This window comes from Haliotis asinina, chromosome 12, assembly GCF_037392515.1.
Source record: "Haliotis asinina isolate JCU_RB_2024 chromosome 12, JCU_Hal_asi_v2, whole genome shotgun sequence".
Classification (NCBI taxonomy): domain Eukaryota; kingdom Metazoa; phylum Mollusca; class Gastropoda; order Lepetellida; family Haliotidae; genus Haliotis; species Haliotis asinina.
Genome location: NC_090291.1, coordinates 387047 through 410071, shown reverse-complemented (window position 1 = coordinate 410071; position 23025 = coordinate 387047). Strand labels below are relative to the sequence as shown.

At 39.4% G+C, this 23025-nt stretch overlaps 1 protein-coding gene across 1 annotated transcript in view; it reads right to left on the bottom strand.

The window, feature by feature from the left end:
- Nucleotides 1-18861, bottom strand: part of LOC137258063 (uncharacterized) — a 37340-nt gene extending 18479 nt beyond the window's left edge. The window contains exon 1 of the mRNA XM_067795611.1: nucleotides 18661-18861. Within this exon, the coding sequence (XP_067651712.1) occupies nucleotides 18661-18861 (201 nt within the window). The remainder of the gene's footprint in view (nucleotides 1-18660) is intronic.
- Nucleotides 18862-23025: the final 4164 nt, after the last annotated feature.

The window sequence follows — 23025 nt, the reverse complement described above, 5'->3', positions numbered from 1 at the left end:
ATAAAATCTGTCGGCGAAGGACAGTAAAACAACTAGAATATCACAATTTAAATTAAAACTAGCGTGGAAAGATAAAATTAATATCACTATTCGGACAATACAACATAAAATCCGGCTATAGATTGCCAACAACTGAAGGTAGATCACCATACTAGGGGCCATGGGGACTTACAGTACCTTTGCTACCTGCATGGACCCTAGTTGGATTTACATCATCCCCTCAGCTGTTAGCAATTTAGTCCCATCTAGCCAAATATTAAAAATACACATATGCTACGATTAAAAACACTGGAAGTTTAAACGTACAGGAAATGTGTAGGGACTTACGTACCCTCTCAGGAGGACAATAATTTTACGGTACTTCAACCCCCTTGGAGGGTACAGCCACCAACAATTCAAGTTACTAATCTAAACTACCATGCATTAAAATGCAGCTATGTACAGAATATAATCATCAAAATTCAGTGATGAAATCAATTTCTTTTAAAAAGCCAAGAATTAAATGAGAACTTACGGTGCTAAAAAGGTCCTTAATTGTTTTTACATTGAAATATTTGTCCCTTATGATGGAGAATTCAACACAGTCAAGCAGGATATGCTTGACCGTGGTTCTCTCATCACAAGGGATGCAAAACGGAGGATCCTCACCTTTCAATAGGTATGAATGAGTATATCTAGTGTGGCCAATACGACGTCGTCGTAAAATAACCTCTTCAAATCTGGACTGACAACCCAAGTGGGTATAACCAATGTAAGGTTTTATCTCATGTAATATATTTATACCCACTTGGGTGTCCCACTTCTTCTGCATCAGATCACGGATATAAGATCTAATGTTAGCTTTATAATCAGTGTATGGAATAAGAAGTGGTGTCACAGATTTGTTGAGTGCCGCCTTGGCAGCAAGATCGGCCATTGCGTTACCAGAAATGCCCACGTGGCTGGGTAACCAACAGAAGACGATGTCGTATTGGCCAGTAGCAAGAGTATTATACAATTCAATAATTTCAATTAAAAGTGGATGTTTACAAGAAATATTTTTAATAGCCTGAAGTCAAGAAAGAGAATCAGAATAGATTATATATTGTTTACGTTTAGGGTGTCTTTGAATATATTTAAGAGCTGTTAACATGGCGTTAGCTTCAGCTGTAAAAATAGAACTATTATCGGGTAATCTAGAAGATATTGTTCTGGATCCAGTGACAGAGGCACAGGCCACTGCGCCACCGTCCTTGGATCCATCTGTAAATAAGGGTTTGTAATTGCTATATTTATGTTTTATTTGATGATATTCTTGTTTATATTGTAAGTCATTAGTTTCTGATTTTTTAAATGTAGTTAATGTTAGGTCAACTTGTGGCCTAACCAATTGCCAAGGAGGAGAAGAAAGAAGACGGGAAGGTGATATACCTTCCAGCTCAATACCGGCAGAAGAAATAAATGGTTTAATTCTGTGCCCAAGAGGTGGAACAAGAGAAGATTTTTTGTTATACAAATCCTCATAAAGGGGATTGAACACACAGTTAAAGGCAGGGTTAGATTCATTAGAATATAATTTAGTAATATATTGTAAAGACAATTTTATACGACTAATTTTATATTGACTAAGAGATGGTTCATCGGCCTCAACGTAGAGACTATCAATAGGTGACGTTCTGAAAGACCCAAGACAAAGTCTTAAGCCTTGATGGTGGACGGAGTCAAGAAGTTTAAGGTTGCTTTTGCAGGCTCCACCATATACGATGGAGCCATAATCAAGTTTCGAACGCACGAGTGATCGATATAGATGTAAGAGGGATGCTTGATCCCCTCCCCACTTTGAGTTGGAAACAACTTTCAACAAGTCAAGAGCCTTCAGGCATTTAGTTTTAAGGGATTTAATATGAGGCAGAAATGTTAAGTGGGAGTCAAAGATTAGGCCCAAGAACTTGGCCTCCTTTACAACTTTGATGGGAGTGCCATCTAGAGATAGTTCAGGGTCTTTATGTGGCTTATATTTTCTGCAAAAATGTATACAATTAGTTTTGGATTTAGAAAATTTAAAGCCGTTTTCAAGACACCATTTATTTACTTTGTTTAAACACAACTGCAGTTGCCGTTCAATAGTATGCATGTTTTTCCCATGACAAGAAATATTAAAATCATCCACAAATAACGATCCATCTATTGAATCGTTTAAAACTTTTGATAAACTATTTATCTTTAAGCTAAAAAGTGTGACAGACAGAATACTGCCTTGTGGAACACCCTGATCCTGACTGTAATGATCAGACAGGGTAGAACCCACTCGAACTTGAAACTGTCTATCATTTAAAAAGTTGGCTATAAATTGAGGTAAACGACCTCAAAGTCATGTAAATCTCTTAAAATACCATATTTCCAGGTTGTGTCATATGCTTTTTCTAGATCAAAAAAGATAGACACAGCATGTTGTTTATTAATTAGTGCATTTTTAACAAATGATTCTAAACGCACTAAGTGATCAACAGTACTTCTGTTTTTACGGAAACCACACTGTATATCTGTTATAAGGTTATTAGTTTCCAAGTACCAAACTAGTCGATTATTTATCAGGCGTTCCATGGTCTTGCAAACACAGCTTGTTAATGAAATCGGACGATAACTGGATGGATCGGTATGATCACGTCCAGGTTTAGGTATTGGTACTACTATGGCGTCACGCCATGAAGGAGGAAAGTTACCCGATGTCCAAATACCATCAAAAATATTTAGGAGAGTTTCCTGACAGGATTCTGGTAAATGTTTCAGGAGTTGATAATGTATGTTATCAGCTCCTGTAGCAGTATCATGAGCTTGATCAAGTGCAGTATGGAGTTCATGAATAGAAAGCGTTTCATTATAATCTTCCCCATTATCGGAATTGAAATTAATAGTTTTCTTTTCTTCTTGTTTTTGATATTGCTGGAATTTTGGTACATAATGTGAAGAGGAAGAATGTTTAGCAAGGGTTTCACACAGTTTGTTAGCAATATCTGATTTATCAGTAAGCAATTGATCTCCATGTTTAAGATGATGGACTGTAGATTTAGTACCTTTACCTTTAATTTTCTGGACCATGTTCCACACCTTGGACATGGGTGTCCGAGAATTTATTTTAGATACATAATTTTGCCAAGATTGGCGTTTGTTCTGTTTAAAAGTACGCCGTGCTTTAGCATTTAAAATTTTAGATTTATTTAAATTATGCACCATAGGATGGCGACGGAAATAATGTTCTGCTTTTTTTCCTTGCCTTCCTAGCTTGTTTGCACTCATCGTTGAACCATGGTTTTCGAATATGGGGAACTGCAGAGGAATTTGGTATACACTCATCAGCTATAGAGTTCAATTCATCAGAAAAGCATTTAATAGCATCAGGAACGTCAATAAAACGTTCAGGTTTAAGTTTTTCAGCACACAGTGTTTCATATAAAGCCCAGTTAGCCTTTTTAAAATTTCGCCTTGATGATGGAGGAACATCAGTTGGAGTTACAGATTTTAGTACAGTAGGAAAATGGTCACTTCCACAGAGGTCATCGTGGACTGACCATTCAAATTCATTTAGTAGTTCTGAATTTGTGAGTGACAAGTCAAGAGCAGAATAAGTCCCTGTACTTGGGTGTAAATATGTGTTGGAAACCATCATTATAAATACATAAATCATTGTCAGAACAAAAGTCCTCCAACAATTTACCTTTAGTGTTTCTAGTTACACTACCCCAGAGTGGGTTGTGCCCATTTAAGTCTCCCATTATAATACAGGGCTTCGGGAGCTGATCATATAGAGCTTGAAGATCAGTTTTGGCAAACGTCGAAGACGGTGAAATATAAAGAGAGCATAGCGTAAACGCTGCATGTAAAGTAATTCTCACAGCAACAGCCTGCATATTAGTATTAAGTGAAACAGGGCTTTGAATAACGTTTTGTCTGACTACAATGGATGATCCGCCAGTGGCCCTATCACCCGGAGGTGAAAAAGAATGATATGCATTATAATGACGAAGGTCAAATGTATCTGTTTGTTTTAAATATGTCTCCTGGAGACATATCGCTGAAGGTGTAAAATCTTGGACTAATAGCTGTAATTCATGTAAGTTAGTCCTCACTCCTCTGCAGTTCCACTGTACAATATTATTGAAATAAACTATCTTTTGGGGGGATTTATTGGGGATCTACCCCGCACTCTTTTGGAGGGCGACAAGCTATGTGCCCTAGAATGGATGTTTTCGGAAACATCCATATCTTCTAAGGATCCGAACTTATTAAAAGGTTGGATTTTGTTACTAGACCCTTTGAGGCTCTTCCACTTTTACCCTTTTGTGAAGATTCACATCTAGATTTAAGCTTGTTTTTTTTCAGTTTCTTTCACATTGGATTGAGACGTCCGTTTTGCATTTGTCTGAGATAATTTCTCCTGTGTACAAGGTACATCCCGAACACCCATGGGCTCAGGAAGTACGTCTACCGTTTGAGTGGATGATTCAGGTAGCAGAGTCTGAGGAGTGTCAGTATTAATCCATGTTAAGTTGGTTTGACAGCAAACAGAAGACTTGATTACATCCACGGTTGGCGAAGGCGATGTTCTGGTAACAGAAGCATAAGTTTCTGATAAGTCTGATCTTTGGACAAGTTTTTTTGCATCTGCAAAGCTAATGTTTTGAGTATATTTGATTTTGTTGATTTTCATGTTCCGCTTCCAAACTGGACAGTCTTTTGAGAAAGACGAGTGACTTCCAGCGCAGTTAACGCATTTCTTAAAGTTGTTGGTACAATCTTCTGTTGTATGTGTCTGCTCACCACAGTGAGCACACGTGACAGACAATGTACAACTATTCACTCCATGTCCAAATTTTTGGCACTTAAAACACCTTAATGGGTTAGGAACATAGGTATCAACAGCGATGTTACAGTATCCAGCTTTCACAGATTTTGGAGCAGTTGGCGAGGAAAAAGAAAACAAATATGTGTTTGTTGGAACAGTTTCTTTATTTTTCCGGGTTGTAAACCTTTTGACATGCATGACACCTTGATCTTTCATCTCTGTCCCAATATCTAATTCCGTCATGTCCGCAAACAACTGATCACGATCTCGAATTATGCCTTTGTTAGTGTTGAGCGTCCTGTGAGCTGAGACTGATACGGGAATTCCTGCCAACATTTCAGTTGTCATCAGGTTTGTAGCTTGCTGTCGTTTACTACATTCAATGAGAAGAGCTCCTGAACGCAAGCGTCTAACATTTTTGACATCACCCGCAATGGCTTGAATAGCCTTCGATACCGCAATCGGGTTCAACTTTAGTGGTGTCTTATCATGAGTCTCGATCACTATAAAGCGTGGCCAGTAGTCAATTGATTGGGTCGGTCTGTGTTCATTATCATCTTCATCAGGGTCTAGTGGACGTTTTGCTTTTTTAATGGGGGTTTCGTAAGCCATAGTTGGTTTTAAACGGTTCATCATCCGAGCTCCCCACCCACCACGGAGTATCACAAGGACAATGCTAAAAACAAGTGGGCCTCCAGCTTGCAGCACCAAGGATACCCGGATCATATACTCCAGTAGAAAAATCAAAGGATTAATATTTCCACCAGATTGGTCCATGAGCCACCGCCTTCTGGGCATACGACTCTAGGCAAAAACATATATAAAATGATGAATTTCAAATTACAATCTCCAAAGAGCCGAGCATGAAAAATCAAATTACCAGTTTCATAAATTTTGAGCATGAAATAGGTGTAGCTCAGGGCTTGGCGGGACCAGCCGATTGATAGAACTGGGCCAGTTCTACCACCCGTCTAGGTGAAGTAAGGGCCAAAGTGGTGTGTTGAGCAATAGGAACACTGGTCCTGCTCCCATTGCCCTCAACCACCAGGATCCCCTCCTGCACCGACACAGGGCCGCAACCCACGGCAAACGGGTTGGTGGACCAAATATCCCCCCGGGTCCACTACGGGGGTGTCGGCGAGCTCTTGGCGTTACCCAGCACCCACCACGAGGAGGTGGCTCGCCACGGGTGCCTGTTCATTTCAGAATTAACGAGAAGACTAAAAGATATGTATTTGCAAGAATGGTTTGAAAACATGTCTCTTTCGAGCAAATGTCTTTACTATAGAATGATTAAATATAATTTAGACCAGGAAATGTATCTGTCAGTTATTAATGTCAAAAAGTTTAGAACGGCGTTAAGTAGATTTAGTTGTTCCTCCCACAATTTATATATTGAGAGTGGAAGATTTAGAGCGATTGATAGAGAGAATAGGATTTGTAAGCTTTGTGATCAGTGTGCCATTGAAGATGAATATCATTTTCTTTTAATATGCCCGGTGTATACTCGATTTAGAAATCTTTATATCAACAAATACTACAGTGTGCATGCAAACCAACACAAATTTGTTGCGCTATTGAGTAATAGAAACAAAATTATACTTCAAAACCTGGCAATGTTTGTGTATTATGCAATGAAATTCAGAGCTGAATATATGTTAGAACATAATATTAGTTTCACGTTGCTACCCATTTGTCATAACTAATTACATAACATGCGATGTGCTGAATAAGATATGCTATGGCATGTTGTATCTGTATGCTGTACTTACAATGATTTTTATCTAAAGTTTTGAAGTTGATTGCTTGTACTATAGGCCTGTGGCCTTTCAGTATATTTGAATAAAGTTGATATTTCATGGGCCTGCAAATTCACCAGATCTCTCCGTTATAGAGCATGTTTGGGACGAGATGGGTCGATGTCTACGCCGTCTTCCTCATCCACCAGATAACGTCATTGTGATTTCTTTAATGGGCATTCTAGAAGTTGGTGAGTCACAAATGAAACATACAGCTTTATGGATTACAACTTCTTTGTCTGCCCACTCAGACCAGTGCATCCACTTCAACTCCGACCACCGTCCTAAAACCAAGTCTGGTGTCATATCTACCCTGACAAGGGTAGATATGACAACTACTTCTTCTGCACCAGTGCCTACCCCAACTACTTCTTCTGCACCAGTGCCTACCCCAACTACTTCCTCTGCACAGTAATAACAAAGACCTTTTCGCAAGACCAACGTTAACAGATCCAAGAATTCATTGTGGAAGGAGATTGCTGCTGCAATGCAAGACCGGGTCATGGTGTAAATAGTGAGATGTGCGACAAGAAATTTAGAGATATGAAAGTGACTATGTGGAATATAAGGGATCAGATGAAGAGGTCAGGCAGTCGAAGGATCACATGACCCCTCTATGAGGAAATGTTACAGATGATGGATTCTAATCCCGCCTTTGCTTCAAGAAGCAATGAGAGCACCTTAACGAGCAAGCCACAGGAATCAGAGTCTTACAGTCTTCGACTTGCACCCCTCACACCTGAACCTGAGGTTCTAGCTTCTCCGGCACGTACGCCACCCGCACTATCAAGACCTAGGACACCAGACTCCAGTGGCAAGAGCATGTGTATCAAGGAAGAGGAGGAGGAGTGGCCAGTCCACTGAAGTGTCAGCTTGGTGCCTGGAGTGGACGCAAGAAGAAAATGAACTGGAAGAACAAAGCTTCAAAAAAAAACGAGATAGGACGAATGCAATAGAACAAAAAGAGAAATGAGCCAGTTGCTACAGGATCTGGGTACCTTACTCAGTGATTTTATGAACAGAAGGTGAAATATGTGAGTTAGTTAGGAACCCAAGTCCTCTTGTGACTGGTTCCATTCTCTTTGTATATAACGTGAAACGTCATTATACCCCCGGCATCTGCATAGTCGACGCCTCGCCTGTCCGTCCGTCCAGGCTTTTGTGTTATATTATTTTCTCTGTTTCCCTGGAAACGTTTCAAGAGAGAGGTGTGTTTCGTTTCCATAACACAAGAATCTTCTTAATAGCAGTCAGGAAAAAACATGGTAGATGCATATGGCAAAGCTCAAAGTGGTGATTTTTGCTACTTACAGATTTTTTATTTTTTTAGTTACCACTAAAAAGATAACATTGGCTGCAGTCTCTCTCAGCTCAAATCTATCCCCAATACCACTAAACGACTCTTAGTTTGCCAATGTCCAAGTGGAGGCCAAACACTTCGACTGCAGGGACACCTTACGTGTCTTGATAAATGACGAGACTAAGAAAATAAGTGTCATGGAAGAATATAAACATAATGACAATAAGTTTCATTCAATACATTTGTACATATTAACTGACGTGTAAATGTAATTCAACACGTCAGGTGTGCACTTTTGGAACCTAACGTCTGTAATGGCTGTAGACTGCACGGTCCCGATCTGCGGAGCCACTGCAAGACCTACCTTTTCTGTCATTGATGTGCTCTGACACAAAATCACATGAATCTCAATCACATTCATTTATTGCATGAAGCAACAACACTTGTCCATCCTAAGCAGCCAACCCGGATACCGCAAGGAGCTGTAAGCTCCTAACCCGGCGCTGCTCGCCGCTTTGCTGCAGCGATGAGCTTCGGCAACGATCTCCTGATTATTGCCGTAAAACTCACAGATGAAGACGAAGACGGGAGGTAGCTGAAAGCGCAGGGTGGGCCCTGGTCATAAATAGTGCAGGATAAGTATATTAGTATAATAGTATACTAATCTAATAAGTATAAAAAAAGTCTAGATTTTACGAAATTTGTAACTAATCCTGCACTACTGACTTCCTTCACATTTATCTGACAGGCAGGATGGAGGGCGTGGTCATCTGCGGTAAACAAAAACACCTCGGTCAGTGTCATCAACTACGCCAGGGCGGTGGGAAAACCAAGTTGCACCCAAAGCGGACAGCGATTTACGACCATGCAGTGGGAAAACGAAGTTGCACCCAAAGCAGACAGCGATTTACGACCACGCAGTTTTAAAACGGCTATAAGACACGTTTCCTTAAAGATGTCACACGGACATGTATGCCCTTCCTCTTCAACCTTCAATTTCAAGTCCAATAACATTCTAAAGAGACCGTGCACATAAATATACTTCTCAAGTTTGAGTTCTTCGAGACATTCCTCTATACCATCCACTATTATCTCAGACGTAATTAAAGTGCTTAAAATAACCTCTCAAAACTGACTTCATCGTAGATGTCACCAAGTTTCACACTATACAAAATCGCCATTCACAGCGTTACTTGCTCTACGTTTCGAAATGTGAAAATCAGATAATTACTGGGATACTGAATTTCAAAAATAGCACATTAATGGCCACTGATATCAAGTTTTCATGTAACCAGTAATGATATTTCTGAAACGTCGCCGATGAATCGGTTGGGATGTTTTCGAAAATACTCTTACATGAACATGGAAGTGCGCTTTCCGCCATAGTGGATAGTGCTTACAAAACCATCGTTTGCGAATGCCGGTATTGAGACGCCAATTGCAAATGCATCACTGAATTCCTCACACATTTTAGAATCAGCTCACAGATGATCTCTTTGTCACCAATACCAACTATCTAGATAAAACAAAACGAAAGACACGGGATGTGAAAATGAACGCTGTGCTCGAAAATGTAAAGGTTAAAAATTCGATTTTACACTGCAGCATTTTAGGGAAATTTCCGATCTCCAGTCGTCTAGTAGATACAATGCAATAATTTGACAATTTTTTGGAAACTGTCAAAGTTTCCGTGGAGTGTGTCGCCATCACCAACACAAAATCACACAGAAGGACTTATCAGCATTTCTGGCTTCTTCTGTTATTTACGATATAAACAATAAGCACATATAACAATCCTGAATCAAAAATCTGTACACCCTTGTCAGCAAAGCCGCCATTTTGTAAGAACACTGTCATCATCGGTAGTGATGTCACACGTCAACGTTGTTGCACATATTAGGCAATTTCATTGAAGTGGAAGTCGGTTTAATAACGGAAAACACGATCACTCTATCATTTCGATTACACTGTCAGTATTAGGACAGTATCAGTATCTTCATTTAGCCTTGCTCAACATCATATCATACAATATGTTTGAGTAATATTCACATAGGAATTCCACACATTTAGTGTAGTATACCACATTCTAAGCCTTTATGCAAGTGTTAGATGATCACACGTAGCCATTACTGCAACATGTACTTTAGTTCCTGTGATGTACAATATCCAATACGTTGGGCCTAACGTTGTTGTTTCATACGAACAGATTAATAAACAGCGATTTTATTCAATTTTGAAAGTAACACTGATAATATTAAAGACAATGATTGAAATAGTTTATGAAATGTATAGACACACATATTTAAACTAATTATCTTTTTCATTGAATTTGTTTGTGTATATATGAGTGAGTGAGTGAGTTAATATTTAACGTCACATCGGCAATATTTCAGCCATATCGTGACGAGAACAGATTAGAAATTGAAATGGGAAATGTGCAAACTATAAAAAACTGTCGTCATAGGACAGTAAAACAACTAGAATATCACAGTTACAGATAAAACTAATATAGAACGGTAAAACTGATAGAACTATTTGGACAAGAGAAGATAAAACACGGGCTATACACATCACCAGCAGCTGAAGGTAGATCACCATGCCAGGGCCCATGGGGACTTACAGTACCTTTTCTATCTGCATGGACCCTGGCTGGATTTACACCATTGCTTCAGACACTGGCAATGATAGGAATATTTAGCCAGAATCTAAAACAATAAACACATTACGAGTAAAAAGTATGGTTCAGCAAAATTGACTTTGAAAGTTTTTGGGACTTACGTACCCTCGAAGGAGGACAATACTTTAACGCTACTTCAACCCCCCTCGAGGGCACAGCCACTAACGATCGCAGTTGCAAATTTACAATACCATGCTTAAAAGATATATTATCTATGTACCAAACATATTCAGAATTTATGTAGCAATTCTATTTCCTTTACAAATTCAATTACTAAATGATGATTAACGTTATAAAAAAGATCCTTTATAGTTTTCACAATGAAATATTTATCCCTTGTGATGGCAAAATCAACACAATCAAGCAGGACATGCTTAACAGTGATTCTCTCATCACAAGGGATACAAAACGGAGGATCCTCACCTTTTAACAAGTGTTCGTGAGTATATCGCGTATGGCCAATGCGACATCGTCGTATAACAACGTCTTCAAATCTGGACTGACAACCCAAGTGGGTATAACCGATATAGGGCTTTATTCCATGTAATTTATTGATACCCACTTGGGTGTCCCACTTCTTTTGCATTAGATCTCGGATATATGATCTTATGACGGCCTTATAATCAGAATAGGGGATGAGAAGTGGTGTCACAGATTTGTTGAGGGCCGCCTTGGCAGCATGATCGGCCATTGTGTTACCAGAGATTCCAACATGGCTGGGTAACCAACAAAAGACAATGACACATTGGCCAGTAGCAAGATCATTATACAATTCAATAATGTCAACTAAAAGTGGATGTTGAGAAGATACATTTTCAATAGCCTGGAGGCATGAATGAGAGTCGGAATAAATGATATAATGTTTATGTTTAGAGTGTTTTTTTCAATATAGTTTAGGGCGGTTAATATGGCATGTGCTTCTGCTGTAAAAATGGAACTGCTATTTGGCAATCTAGAAGATATTGTTCTGTATCCAATGACAGTGGCACAAGCAACTGCGCCACCATCCTTGGACCCATCTGTAAATAAGGATTTATAGGTACCATACTTACTTTTTAATCGATTATATTCCTGTTTGTATTGTAAGTCATTAGTTTCTGATTTTTTATATTTACTTAATGTAAGGTCAAGATGTGGTCTAACCAGTTGCCAAGGAGGAGAAGAAAGAAGACGAGAAGGAGCTATATTATCTAGCTCAATGCCAGCAGCAGAAAGAAAACGTTTTACTCTTAGTCCAAGAGGCGGAACAAGAGAAGACTTCTTATTATACAAATCCTCATCGAGAGGATTGAAGACACAGTCATATGCTGTATTTGACCTATTGGAACATAGTTTTGTGATATACTGTAAAGATAATTTTATACAGCGTTGGTCAAGAGATGGCTCATCAGCCTCGACATAAAGGCTGTCAACAGGCGAAGTTCTGAAAGATCCAAGACAAAGTCTTAGACCTTGGTGGTGGACGGAATCTAAAAGTTTAAGGTTGCTTTTACGGGCTCCACCATAGACGATGGAACCATAATCAAGTTTAGATCGTACTAATGATCTGTATAATTGAAGAAGGGTAGCTTGATCCCCTCCCCACTTTGAATTTGAAACAACCTTTAAGAAGTCTAGTGCCTTCAGGCATTTAGCTTTAAGGGATTTAATGTGTGGTAAGAACGTTAAATGAGAATCGAAAATTAAACCCCAAAACTTGGCCTCCTTTACAACTTTGATGGGAGTGCCATCTAAAAATAGTTCAGGGTCCTTATGTGGCTTATATTTTCTACAAAAGTGTATGCAATTAGTTTTGGATTTAGAAAGTTGAAAGCCGTTTTCAAGACACCATTTATTTATTCTGTTGAGACATAACTGTAGTTGTCTCTCAATAGTGTGCATATTTTTCCCACGACAAGAAATATTAAAATCATCCACAAATAATGATCCATCAATGGAATCATTTTAAACCTTGGATAAACTGTTGTTCTTAATACTAAATAAAGTGACAGACAAAATACTACCTTGAAGGACACCCTGATCCTGATTGCAATGATCAGACAGGGTTGAACCCACTTGGACTTGAAATTGCCGGTCTTTTAAAAACTGTGATATAAAAAGAGGCAAACGGCCTCTCAAACCCAAATTCTGTAAATCCTTTAAAATACCATGCTTCCAGGTCGTATCATAAGCTTTCTCGAGATCAAGGAAAATTGATACAGCATGTTGTTTATTGACGATAGCATTTTTGACAAAGGATTCTAAACGTACCAAATCATCAATGGTACTTCGAGTTTTCCTGAAACCACATTGAATATTTGTAATAAGATTGTTGGTTTCAAGATACCAAATTAAACGATTGTTTACCATTCGTTCCATGGTTTTACTGACACAGCACGTTAAAGAAATTGGTCTGTAATTAGACGGATCAGAGTGGTCCCGGCCAGGTTTTGGTATAGGGATGACAATGGCATTACGCCACGAAGATGGGAAATTCCCCCAAGTACATATAGTATCAAAAATGTGTAGAAGTGTTTCCAAACATGATTCCGGTAAATGCTTCAAGAGCTGATAGTGAATATTATCATCTCCTGTTGCTGTATCATGAGCTTGCTCAAGGGCAGTATGTAGCTCATGCAGTGAAAATAGTTGTAATCCTCACCATTGTCTGAGTTGAAATTAATTCTTTTCTTTTGTTGTTGTTTCTGGTATGTCTGAAACTCAGGGACATAGTTGGTTGAAGAGGAATGCTTAGATAGTGTTTCACCAAGTTTGTTGGCAATGTCAGCCTTTCCTGTCAATAAAGAGTCACCATCCTTGAGATGATGAACAGAAGATTTTGAACCTTTACCCTTGATACGTTGAATCATATTCCACACTTTTGAAATCGGTGTACGAGAACTGATTTTGGAAATATAGTTGTGCCAAGACTGACGTTTATTTTGTTTGAATGCACGTCGAGCCTTGGCATTTGAAAGTTTTACTTTGTCTAAATTATGGACTGTGGGATGTCGACGGAAGTATTTTTCAGCTTTCTTCCTACACTTTCTGGCTTGTTTACATTCATTGGTAAACCATGGTTTACGAATGTGAGGATTTGCAGAGGACTTAGGTATTGTGTGATCAGGTATGGCATTGAGCTGAAAATAACTGAATTGGATCTTCGGTATTATTAAAATGGTCAGGAGTTAGATTTGAAGAACACAATACCTCATACAAGTGCCAGTTTGCTTTTTTAAAATTCCACCTAGATGACGATGAATCAGCATGTGGGCTGGTCGCTTTCAGAACAGTTGGAAAATGATCGCTGCCACAAAGGTCGTCATTAACGGACCATTCCAATTCAGTTAATAAGTTCGCATCTGTAAGAGAAACATCCAGTGCTGAATACTTTCCAGTGGCAGGATGTAAGTACGTGTTTGAATCGTCATTAAATATGCACAGATTATTGTCATTTATGAATTCCTCGAGTATTCTCCCTTTGGTGTTTGTACTTATTCTTCCCCAAAGAGGGTTGTGTCCATTCAGGTCCCCCATGATAATACAGGGCCTAGGAAGCTGATCGTATAGCTGTTGAAGATCAGATTGTTAGTGTAGTAGATGGAGGGATATACAGTGAACACAGAGTAAATACAATGTGCATAGTCAACCGTACAGCAACAGCTTGGAGATTTGTCTTAAGAGGAATGGAGCTGCTTATGGCATCCTGACGTATCAAAATAGAAGATCCTCCTGAAGCCTTATCTCCGGGTGGAGAGAAGGAATGGTAACAGTTGTATCTTCTTAAAGCAAAGTCGTCAGTAGATTTAAGATACGTCTCTTGGAGACAAACTATGGGCTGAATATCTTGGACTAATAATTGTATCTCATTGAAATTTTTCCTGAGTCCTCTGCAATTCCACTGAATGAGATTTGAGCCACTCATGGGGGCTGAACTGGGGATCTAGGACATGTAGAAGGACCACTCCCAGGCACGATACAGTGTGAGGAAGTGATATCCATCTCAAGCGGTTCAAATGAGTTATGAACCGTCACAGGTGTTTCCAAAGTGGAAGGCAGCTCCAAATGCATAAGCGTTTTACCCCTTTTCTTTGAATGTTTCTTTTTATTTCTTGATAGTTGACTTTTCTCATTTTCTTGGTCACTTGTAGAATGAAGCGTATAGACAGATAGCGGTTCAGGGGGATCGTCCGTCTGAGAGGCTGATGAACATTTCTGCAAAGTTGGAGATGAGATAAAGTTACCAAGGCTGATCTGCTTATCTGTCACCCAAGAGAAATCTGTTTGACATGAGAGTGATTGTCTTGAGACAACATGTGAAAATTGAGTTTGCTGAGTTAAAGAAACTGCAGCGGAGTAAGTAGAAGCAGTAGACTGTGTGACTGTGGAAACTAATTTTCTTGCTTCACTGAAAGAGATATTGTTTGTGTACTTAATTTTGAGGATTTTAGATTGGGTTTCAAAACTGGGACATGATTTGGATGATGCTAAGTGCTGTCCGTGACAGTTAGCACACTTGATTTCATTATCGCAGTCAGAGCTCTCATGCGCCCCGCTGCAACGGACACAGATAACCTTGTGATTGCAAGTCTTGGTACCATGACAAAATCTTTGGCATTTAAAACATCTCAGTGGTGTTGGTATATACACTTCCACAGCAATGTTATAATACCCGGCCTTTATAGATTTGGGCAAAGAGGACAAGGCAAAGGTAAGGAGGTATGTATGTGTTATGACAATAGTGTTATCCTGTTTCCTAGTGAACCGTTTTACAGATGTAACACCTTGACTTTTTAAAGCAGCTGATATTTCATCTTCTGTCATGTCAGACAGACACTTTCCATAATCCCGCACTATTCCTCTACATGAATTGAGTGACCTGTGCACCGTGACAACAACCTTGGTGTTAACAAATTGCTGAAGGTTCAGCAGATTGACAGATTGTTGCCTCCGTGCACATTCAACAAGCAGTGAACCACTTCGGAGAACATTGACATTTTTCACCTCTCCACATACACTTTGAATGCCTTTGGACACAGCGAAATGATTAAGTTTTAGTGGGTTTCCGTCAAAAGAAGAGATAACAATGAACTTTGGCCAAGAATTAGCTACATCTGAAGAAACTTCTTCATCAGAGGATAAAGATTCTACGTGGCGACATTTATTTGCCTTCAATGAACCAAGATTGGGGATTTGAGACATGGCGTGTGAGTAATATTCAGCACCCTTGACCCCCACCCGCCATCGAGTGTCAACAAGGACGATGTTGCAGAGGCAACCATCTACAACACCTGGGCCCCCTTGCACAGAGCAATCTTAGTTACAATCAATCTTAGGCCCCTGCAACCAACTTTAAATCACCGTGCAATTGCTCTAATTCACTTGCACAAACACGGTCTTAAGACAGCATGGATTTAAGATCGCAACCTTAACTAAGATCGAACTCTTCAACGCTGGAGGTAGAAATTTCTTAAACTCGACTCCTGTCTACAGTTGTCTTCAAGTGCGCATAGCATGCAGCGCAAATAAAACGTGGAACTTGTTCCAGCACGCAAATGACATTCCTTCCTTAATCGCACCTTGCAGATTTTTCATGAAAACAAAACAAAACCAAAAAAAACCAAAAAACCCCCAACCCACAAATCTTTGAAGGAAATGATAACGTTGAAGAAGGAAGCGATATCGTGGAAGGTAGCATGTATAATCACTCGTATCTCAGGGGTTATTCTCTAATTTTTCTACATTCTAATTTTTTATAAACTAAACATGTGATACTGCAACCACAGAACTATCATGTTTTATGCAAGTATTGAAATACAAACAAATACGTTAACAAATTGGGTCTTGAGTTATTGACCTAATAATCAAGAAATTAAAAGATAGCATAAATAAAAATTTCCTTATGATATAACACCTAAATATACCATGATTTGTCAGTGGCTGTCAGTTGAACATAGTTTGGCATCTCGTAGGTGTTATTTGGAGTAAATTCCAAATTCTTGACAGGGAAATATGAAAACGTTATTATTTCGTGTGTGTTGTATGTGTTGTTGAATGCTCATCCACAGTATATTAACTACTTTATGCTATTTTGTTGATAATTATTTTTTCGTTTTGTTAAAAACCGTTTTATGCAAATTTCACATACCCCAGCAAGTGTATTTTTCCCGTTTGAAGGATACTTGTATTATATTTAAAATATAGAGATTACAACTCTTGTCTCTCGTCAGATTCAATTTTTACAAGTAGAAAAAATACATAATTTTGTACGTTATCCAACTGTAGATTATTTCAATGATAAACTAAGACAAAATCATTAAGCGAAAAGAACAACACAACAGAACATACATTGTATTTGGGCATGGCAGATTTTACGGCAACGGCATAATCTGCAAAGGGAAACCACTCCCATCTTGCGTAAAAACTAAAATTAGCTGCCCTTGAGTTATTGAAAAGGTCATGGCCACTGCTAATCGCATGCAGACACTTTTCGTTACTATCCTTTCCTTGTTTATCAAAAAGTTATGGTGTTCATACTTTTTCCAACACTAAATCGGGTAAGACTTGTACTCTATGATATCGACTCGATAATGAGTTTGCTCACTACCGCTAATAACGCAAAGTAAGTAAGTTTCTTTTTTCCGCCAGGATATAATAGTTGCCAATCTGATGTCAACATAGATACATATAGGTCATTTGAATATTTCATGTGTTCAGTCAGTTGTGGAGAGAGGATTTTTAGATTGGTTTGCTTGTATAGGACACCTCTTACAGGATAAACAAACTGACTGATTCCATTTTGGACTTTTTTTTTATTCGGTGCTGCCTTCGATCTTTGAGAAGACATTGATTCTAACTTTAAGAAGTCTGCTTAGAAAATTTTCAGATGTATTTCCTAATGTCGATGCTGAACTTGAAAATAACATTTTCTGAAGGTAATGATTCGGATTCAAGAGGGCTTAGCATGTGGGCAATATAATTCATCACCTGAATCATTCTTTCTGGACACATGATTGTACACTTTAACCCAATTTCTTTAGACGAGAAGGACGACAGACTTAATCTCAAATTGAGGTTAACGTGTCGACTGAATCCACTTCCGTCAGACTTTCTTTCAAAAGGTATGGATGTGTATGGATCTGTTGTTGCTAGTCATCACAACTTCTAAATAAGAAACATTTCTTCTGGTATTGTACTATTATGTTAGACATCAACAGTCGTCAAGAAATCATCACTTGCCAGTAGATGCACACCAATAAACAGGACTCAAATCTACATTTTATGCCCTTGACACTTGAGAAGGTAGTCTAATGACAGTTATGTCTATTCTTCTCAGACTACAGAAATCTTACTTTGTGAGGAATCCATTACAATCTCACAGTCCGTTACAGATCTTGGATCTAATCACAGAAGATCACATTAGACATCTCTGCAGAACGCGCCACTGTGTGGCAGCAACACCCATGGATCACGTATTCTGTCCCGATTGGACTAGCGCATCAGCCGCCTCTATGGCCTTTCCCAAGACAACTTGCAAAATCTTCGTTCAGTTAATAAATTCTTGCTTTTTGTACCTATCTAGAAGTTGAAAACATTAAGACATGCCACACACGCTGCTGTGCTATGGATCTCGTCTTCTTTACCTCCGATGTGATCCGTCCTTACATTTTAAACATCTGGCTTAAAGACCTCCTGTTTCATTGTAACCACTGTCAGCGCTGTGTTCAGCGCAGTGTATTCATCCATCCAAGGACCGCAAATTTAGCTTTCATTAAGACAAAACGTTTACTGTGAAAAACAGCATGAACTGCCACAGAAATATTAAAAACACTCCCCCAAAATAAAAAAGAAATGTACAGTATGAAACTTTGCCATGACCATGTTATCATTGTTATTATGATATTTATTTAGAGATGAATAAAAGTAAACTAAAATACAATCTGTTTTCTGTTTTATAGAATGGCTGTTTTCTCTAAACCTAAAGGCCGACGCTAGCAACTTCTCCCCCAGCATGGCAAACTGTATCACAGTTTGATAAAATCAGTCGTGAGGTGTTTGCGAAGAATGGTAAAGAATGACGTACCTTCGGCCAGCATTGGATATCACTGAAGTCGAACCCAGACTTTGGAGAGATGCTTACATAGTCACTGGTGTTACTATAGAGAAAACATGCCAATGTATTGTGTTCAAAACCAAAGGAGAGACACACAGAGGACGTAAGGCATTCAGACGCACAGTCATACAGAGAGAGGCTTCCGAGTTTCCTGAACACCTGGTGTTCCATGTACTTGTCCTGTTGCATTAAAGCACTGAAGCAGTTTTCACGAATTACAAACCTCCCTCCAACAAGAGACACGATTACAGCAAAGTAAAATATCGCAGCGGAGCAGAACGTTGCCATTTTGCGACCGTCTTTCGTCTTGTACTTAAACCTCTTTCGATTGAGGTTGAAATTCCCCGACTGCGAACAGTCCTAATAAATACATAAACTATTAGGTAGATTGTTTTTCGTTATCGTTTTCATATGAACAACCCTATGTAATATTAATCATATGGTATTCGATGACAGATGCAAAATGCGTCATCTTGTTTGAAAACAATGTTCCAGAATTGATTTCACGATTTTAAATGAAAATTTAATATAATTACCCCAAGTTACGAGCATGCAAACAGTAAAAACATCGTTCTAAATGTATGACATGTGGTGTTTTGGTGATGAAGATCAAGTTGGAAACTTCAACTTTCTACTTTGTTTGTTTTTAACAACTGTTTTCGGCAAAACAATGCATTTTTTCGGGCCCAGTAATTGAAGTATTTGAATATGAAGGTTTTCCGGCACTCATAAGTTAAGCAATATCTGTGTTAGCTTTAGGGCGCAATATGAAACCTGTGCATATAAATTCAGATTTGCGTTGACAATTTCTTCCTAATGTTCAGATACCAGTTCTGTCAGGAAGTTATTTTCTCTGTGTGGAAAGGTTAAGCGTCCTGGAACAGACAAATATACTGCTGTGTCATCTGTATTTAATCGACTAGATCTTCGCAACTGAGATACAAGTGTTGTTGGTCAGTTTTCTTTCAGCTATATGATAGTGGACAGTAACCGCATATCGATCTACAGTGACATCAAAAGAGGCCGCAATCCTTTCGACTCGATACCGTCAGTCGTGTTACACCGCTCTTAGCATTAGTCCAACAACACGACGGCGATGGACACCAGGAATGGGCTTCTAACATTGTAAAGACGTGTGAAATCGCACCCCCGTGACACTGGCATGTGATGCTGAAGACTGATTCTAACACCGAGTTACAGAGTGTTGTAGAAGTAGCAAAGCCACTTTTTTGCATACATGCGTGGTTGTTTTGTTTTAAAATATCCGTAAAGCATTACATAGTAGAGCAAGAGCAAGGCTACAGGGTTAAGTTACCATGCCCACTACATGACCCATAAGTCTCATCTTGGAAAAGGAAGAGATTGTCGGGGACATATTCTTAGTCCGATTACCGGGATGTCCACCGGGAGCACAGCCCTTCTGACAATATGGGTTATGCAGAAAGCTGCAGTGTTGGGGAGCCTTCACATCCTTCCGGGAGGTTCTTGGTGCGTTCGTCTCGGCAGTGTTTCCTGGGAGAAGTCCCATTCGCTGTCTGGGCTGAGTGCAGAGGGGTCGATGGCCTTGAGCTGATGATGAGCTTTACTGGCCTGACTGTGCCAGGATCACCAGAACCCTCTCTGCTGCATTTCCACCTTAATCTGTAAAATATAATAAGTCATCTTCTATAGCGCAGTCTCCAAACACCAAGTGTAGGATATTGTGACATAACTTTAGCCACACCGGGTACCCATTTTCTTCTGGGTGAACAGAGCCAATTTTGAACAAACTCACTTGCCTAAGGTGAGACCACATGTATCAGACATGCTTCGTTGTGGAGCAAGACTGACATCATGGAAGCTGATGCCAAACATGGTCGCCCATCAAAGGACTGTCCGAGCTCAACGCTTCTTAACTTCAACTGATTCGTGACCTGAACTCTGTGCACAAGACCACATGACACTATGATGCTTCTGGTCAGGAGGTCAAGACTTTGAATATCTTGTTTTGTTCAACCAACTTTTCAAATACAATAGGAAAGGACCGACAAAACCAAAGTATTGGTGGCTTGAACCTTGTTTCGAGCATTTCGTTCTGAGCTCCAGATTTTCTGTAAGCGAGATTTTACTCGGTCCGAAGTTTGTCTTGAATCTGGGCCTTCTGGAGATTGTCTCGAACTTGCATTTAAAGATAGGTATAGGCCTGATCTCCGACAAGATGTTTAACGACCTATCCCCGTAGTTATTTGTTCCGGTCCTGCTCATGTGAATTAAACTATTGTCTCACGATGTCGATTATTTTAGGTTTTAGAAGTTTATCATGCAAGCGTGTGTTTTTCATGAGCCAGGACAATGTTCAGTTGTAACATACTCGGAACACATGTTGCTTGGCCATGTCGAACCACTTGACACCTGGTGGTCACTAGACCATACCACGAAACAGGGGCCAGACAGTCTAGAAGCGTGACATATTCCATTGCATTGATTCATCCTCCATACATACACATACACACGCACACACACACGCACACACACACATACACACACACACACACATACATACATACTTACATACATAGAATTCAAATGCTCCAGTAAAGAGACAAGTCTGTAGATCTCATTTAAAAACAGCTTGATCAGGTTGTCCTCTGAGGTGAGATGGCAGATCACCAGATGTTTTTACCAAGCATGCTACTTAAATAAGAAATAAATGATTAACAGACATTTACAGTTACAGAGAGTGAGTGAGTGAGTGAGTGAGTGAGTTTAGTTTTACGCCGCACTCAGCAATATTCCAGGTATATGGCAGCGGTCTGTAAAAAATCGAGTCTGGACAATCCAGTGATCATGAGCATCGATCTGCGCAATTGGGAACCGATGGCATGTGCCAACCAAGTGAGCAAGCCTGACCACCCGATCCCGTTAATCTCCTCTTACGACAAGCATAGTCGCCTTTTATGGCAAGCAGGGGTTGCTGAAGGCCTATTCTACCCCGTACCTTCACGGGTCCAATTAAAGAGAGAGTTTGGAAGTATAATACTTGCCAGTAGCAAGTTTTGAGTTAAATGTTTATTAACATGACTGTGGAAGAACTGTAAAATTATCAATATGAATAATCCTATGGGTCAAACATATTCTTGGATTTACATGATTGGAATGTTAAAGGAAAGCGAGGTCAGTCAGCTCTTCCTGCTTGAACGTCTTGATTGAGGCATCCGATAACTTCGATATATGAAGTGTTCACTTTGAAGGCAAGAGACTATTGGATTTGTACGTCCTTTGGGCATTTCTTGGCACTGGAAACGTATCCCTAATATACCAGTCTTGTCAAATATTAGTATACGGAGTCATGAGTATCAATGTATCTGGTCCCACAACGTAAGGATTGTGTCGTCATACCCTTTCAGAAAATATTCTAATAATCCCAGTTGTCAGACTCTTGTCGTCTGTTAAAGACCCGTGAAGTTCCGAGTAGAACTGATCTTCGGTAACCAATGTTTTTCGTAAGAGACGACGAGCGGGATAGGGTGTATCCTGATGATGGTGACCAGGGGGTTGTTTACAGACCACCGCCACATAGCTGGAATATTGCTAAGTGTGGCGTCTTCTGTTCAAGCCAAGACGCAAAAGACGCATTCAGTCCAACTTTCCTGGACACCCGATGTTCTATATAATTGTCCTGTTGTATGCGGCATTGGACAAATTTTGACTGTTCTCAAACGTAACTGTTCCGCAAAGAACCAATGTCTACATAGATAGCCTACGTGTCTGCCGTTTGTTCTGCGACAGCAAGACTTCTATGCATTTTCTTTATCGTGATGAAATGGCCGAAAGGTTTCAAGTCAAGTTCTATGTCTCACAATTACAATGGAATCGCGTTAACGTATTAGACATCTACATCAAGTGTAATACACAGAAAAGTTAATCAATGAGCACCCCTTTAATAACAGGTTCAATATCAGCCTTAACTTATTAGTGTATTGCCACGCGGCATGCTGATGCAGAACTTGTAAAAGTAAAGATGCAACATCAGATTTCAACTTAACATTATAATTCCTACGTACAATTACCTTCTGTCAAAAGAAGAACTGGAACGTAGAAGTAGGACAATTGATTCATTTCGATGAGATATGTCAGCTCTAATTTTCATCATCAGGTTTTAAACTTTACAGATAACAAGTGACTTTATTGTATTCATCAGTCAAATAGTGTATATGTTTGTGTTTAAGCAAAGTTTTATATGAATAGATAGATATTTCAGTGAATATTTTTATTTAGGTACAGTGTTAACTGTATATCCTCCGCGAGGCTTAATGGCATTATTCTTACAGTCAGACCGTGATTTTAAAATACTAG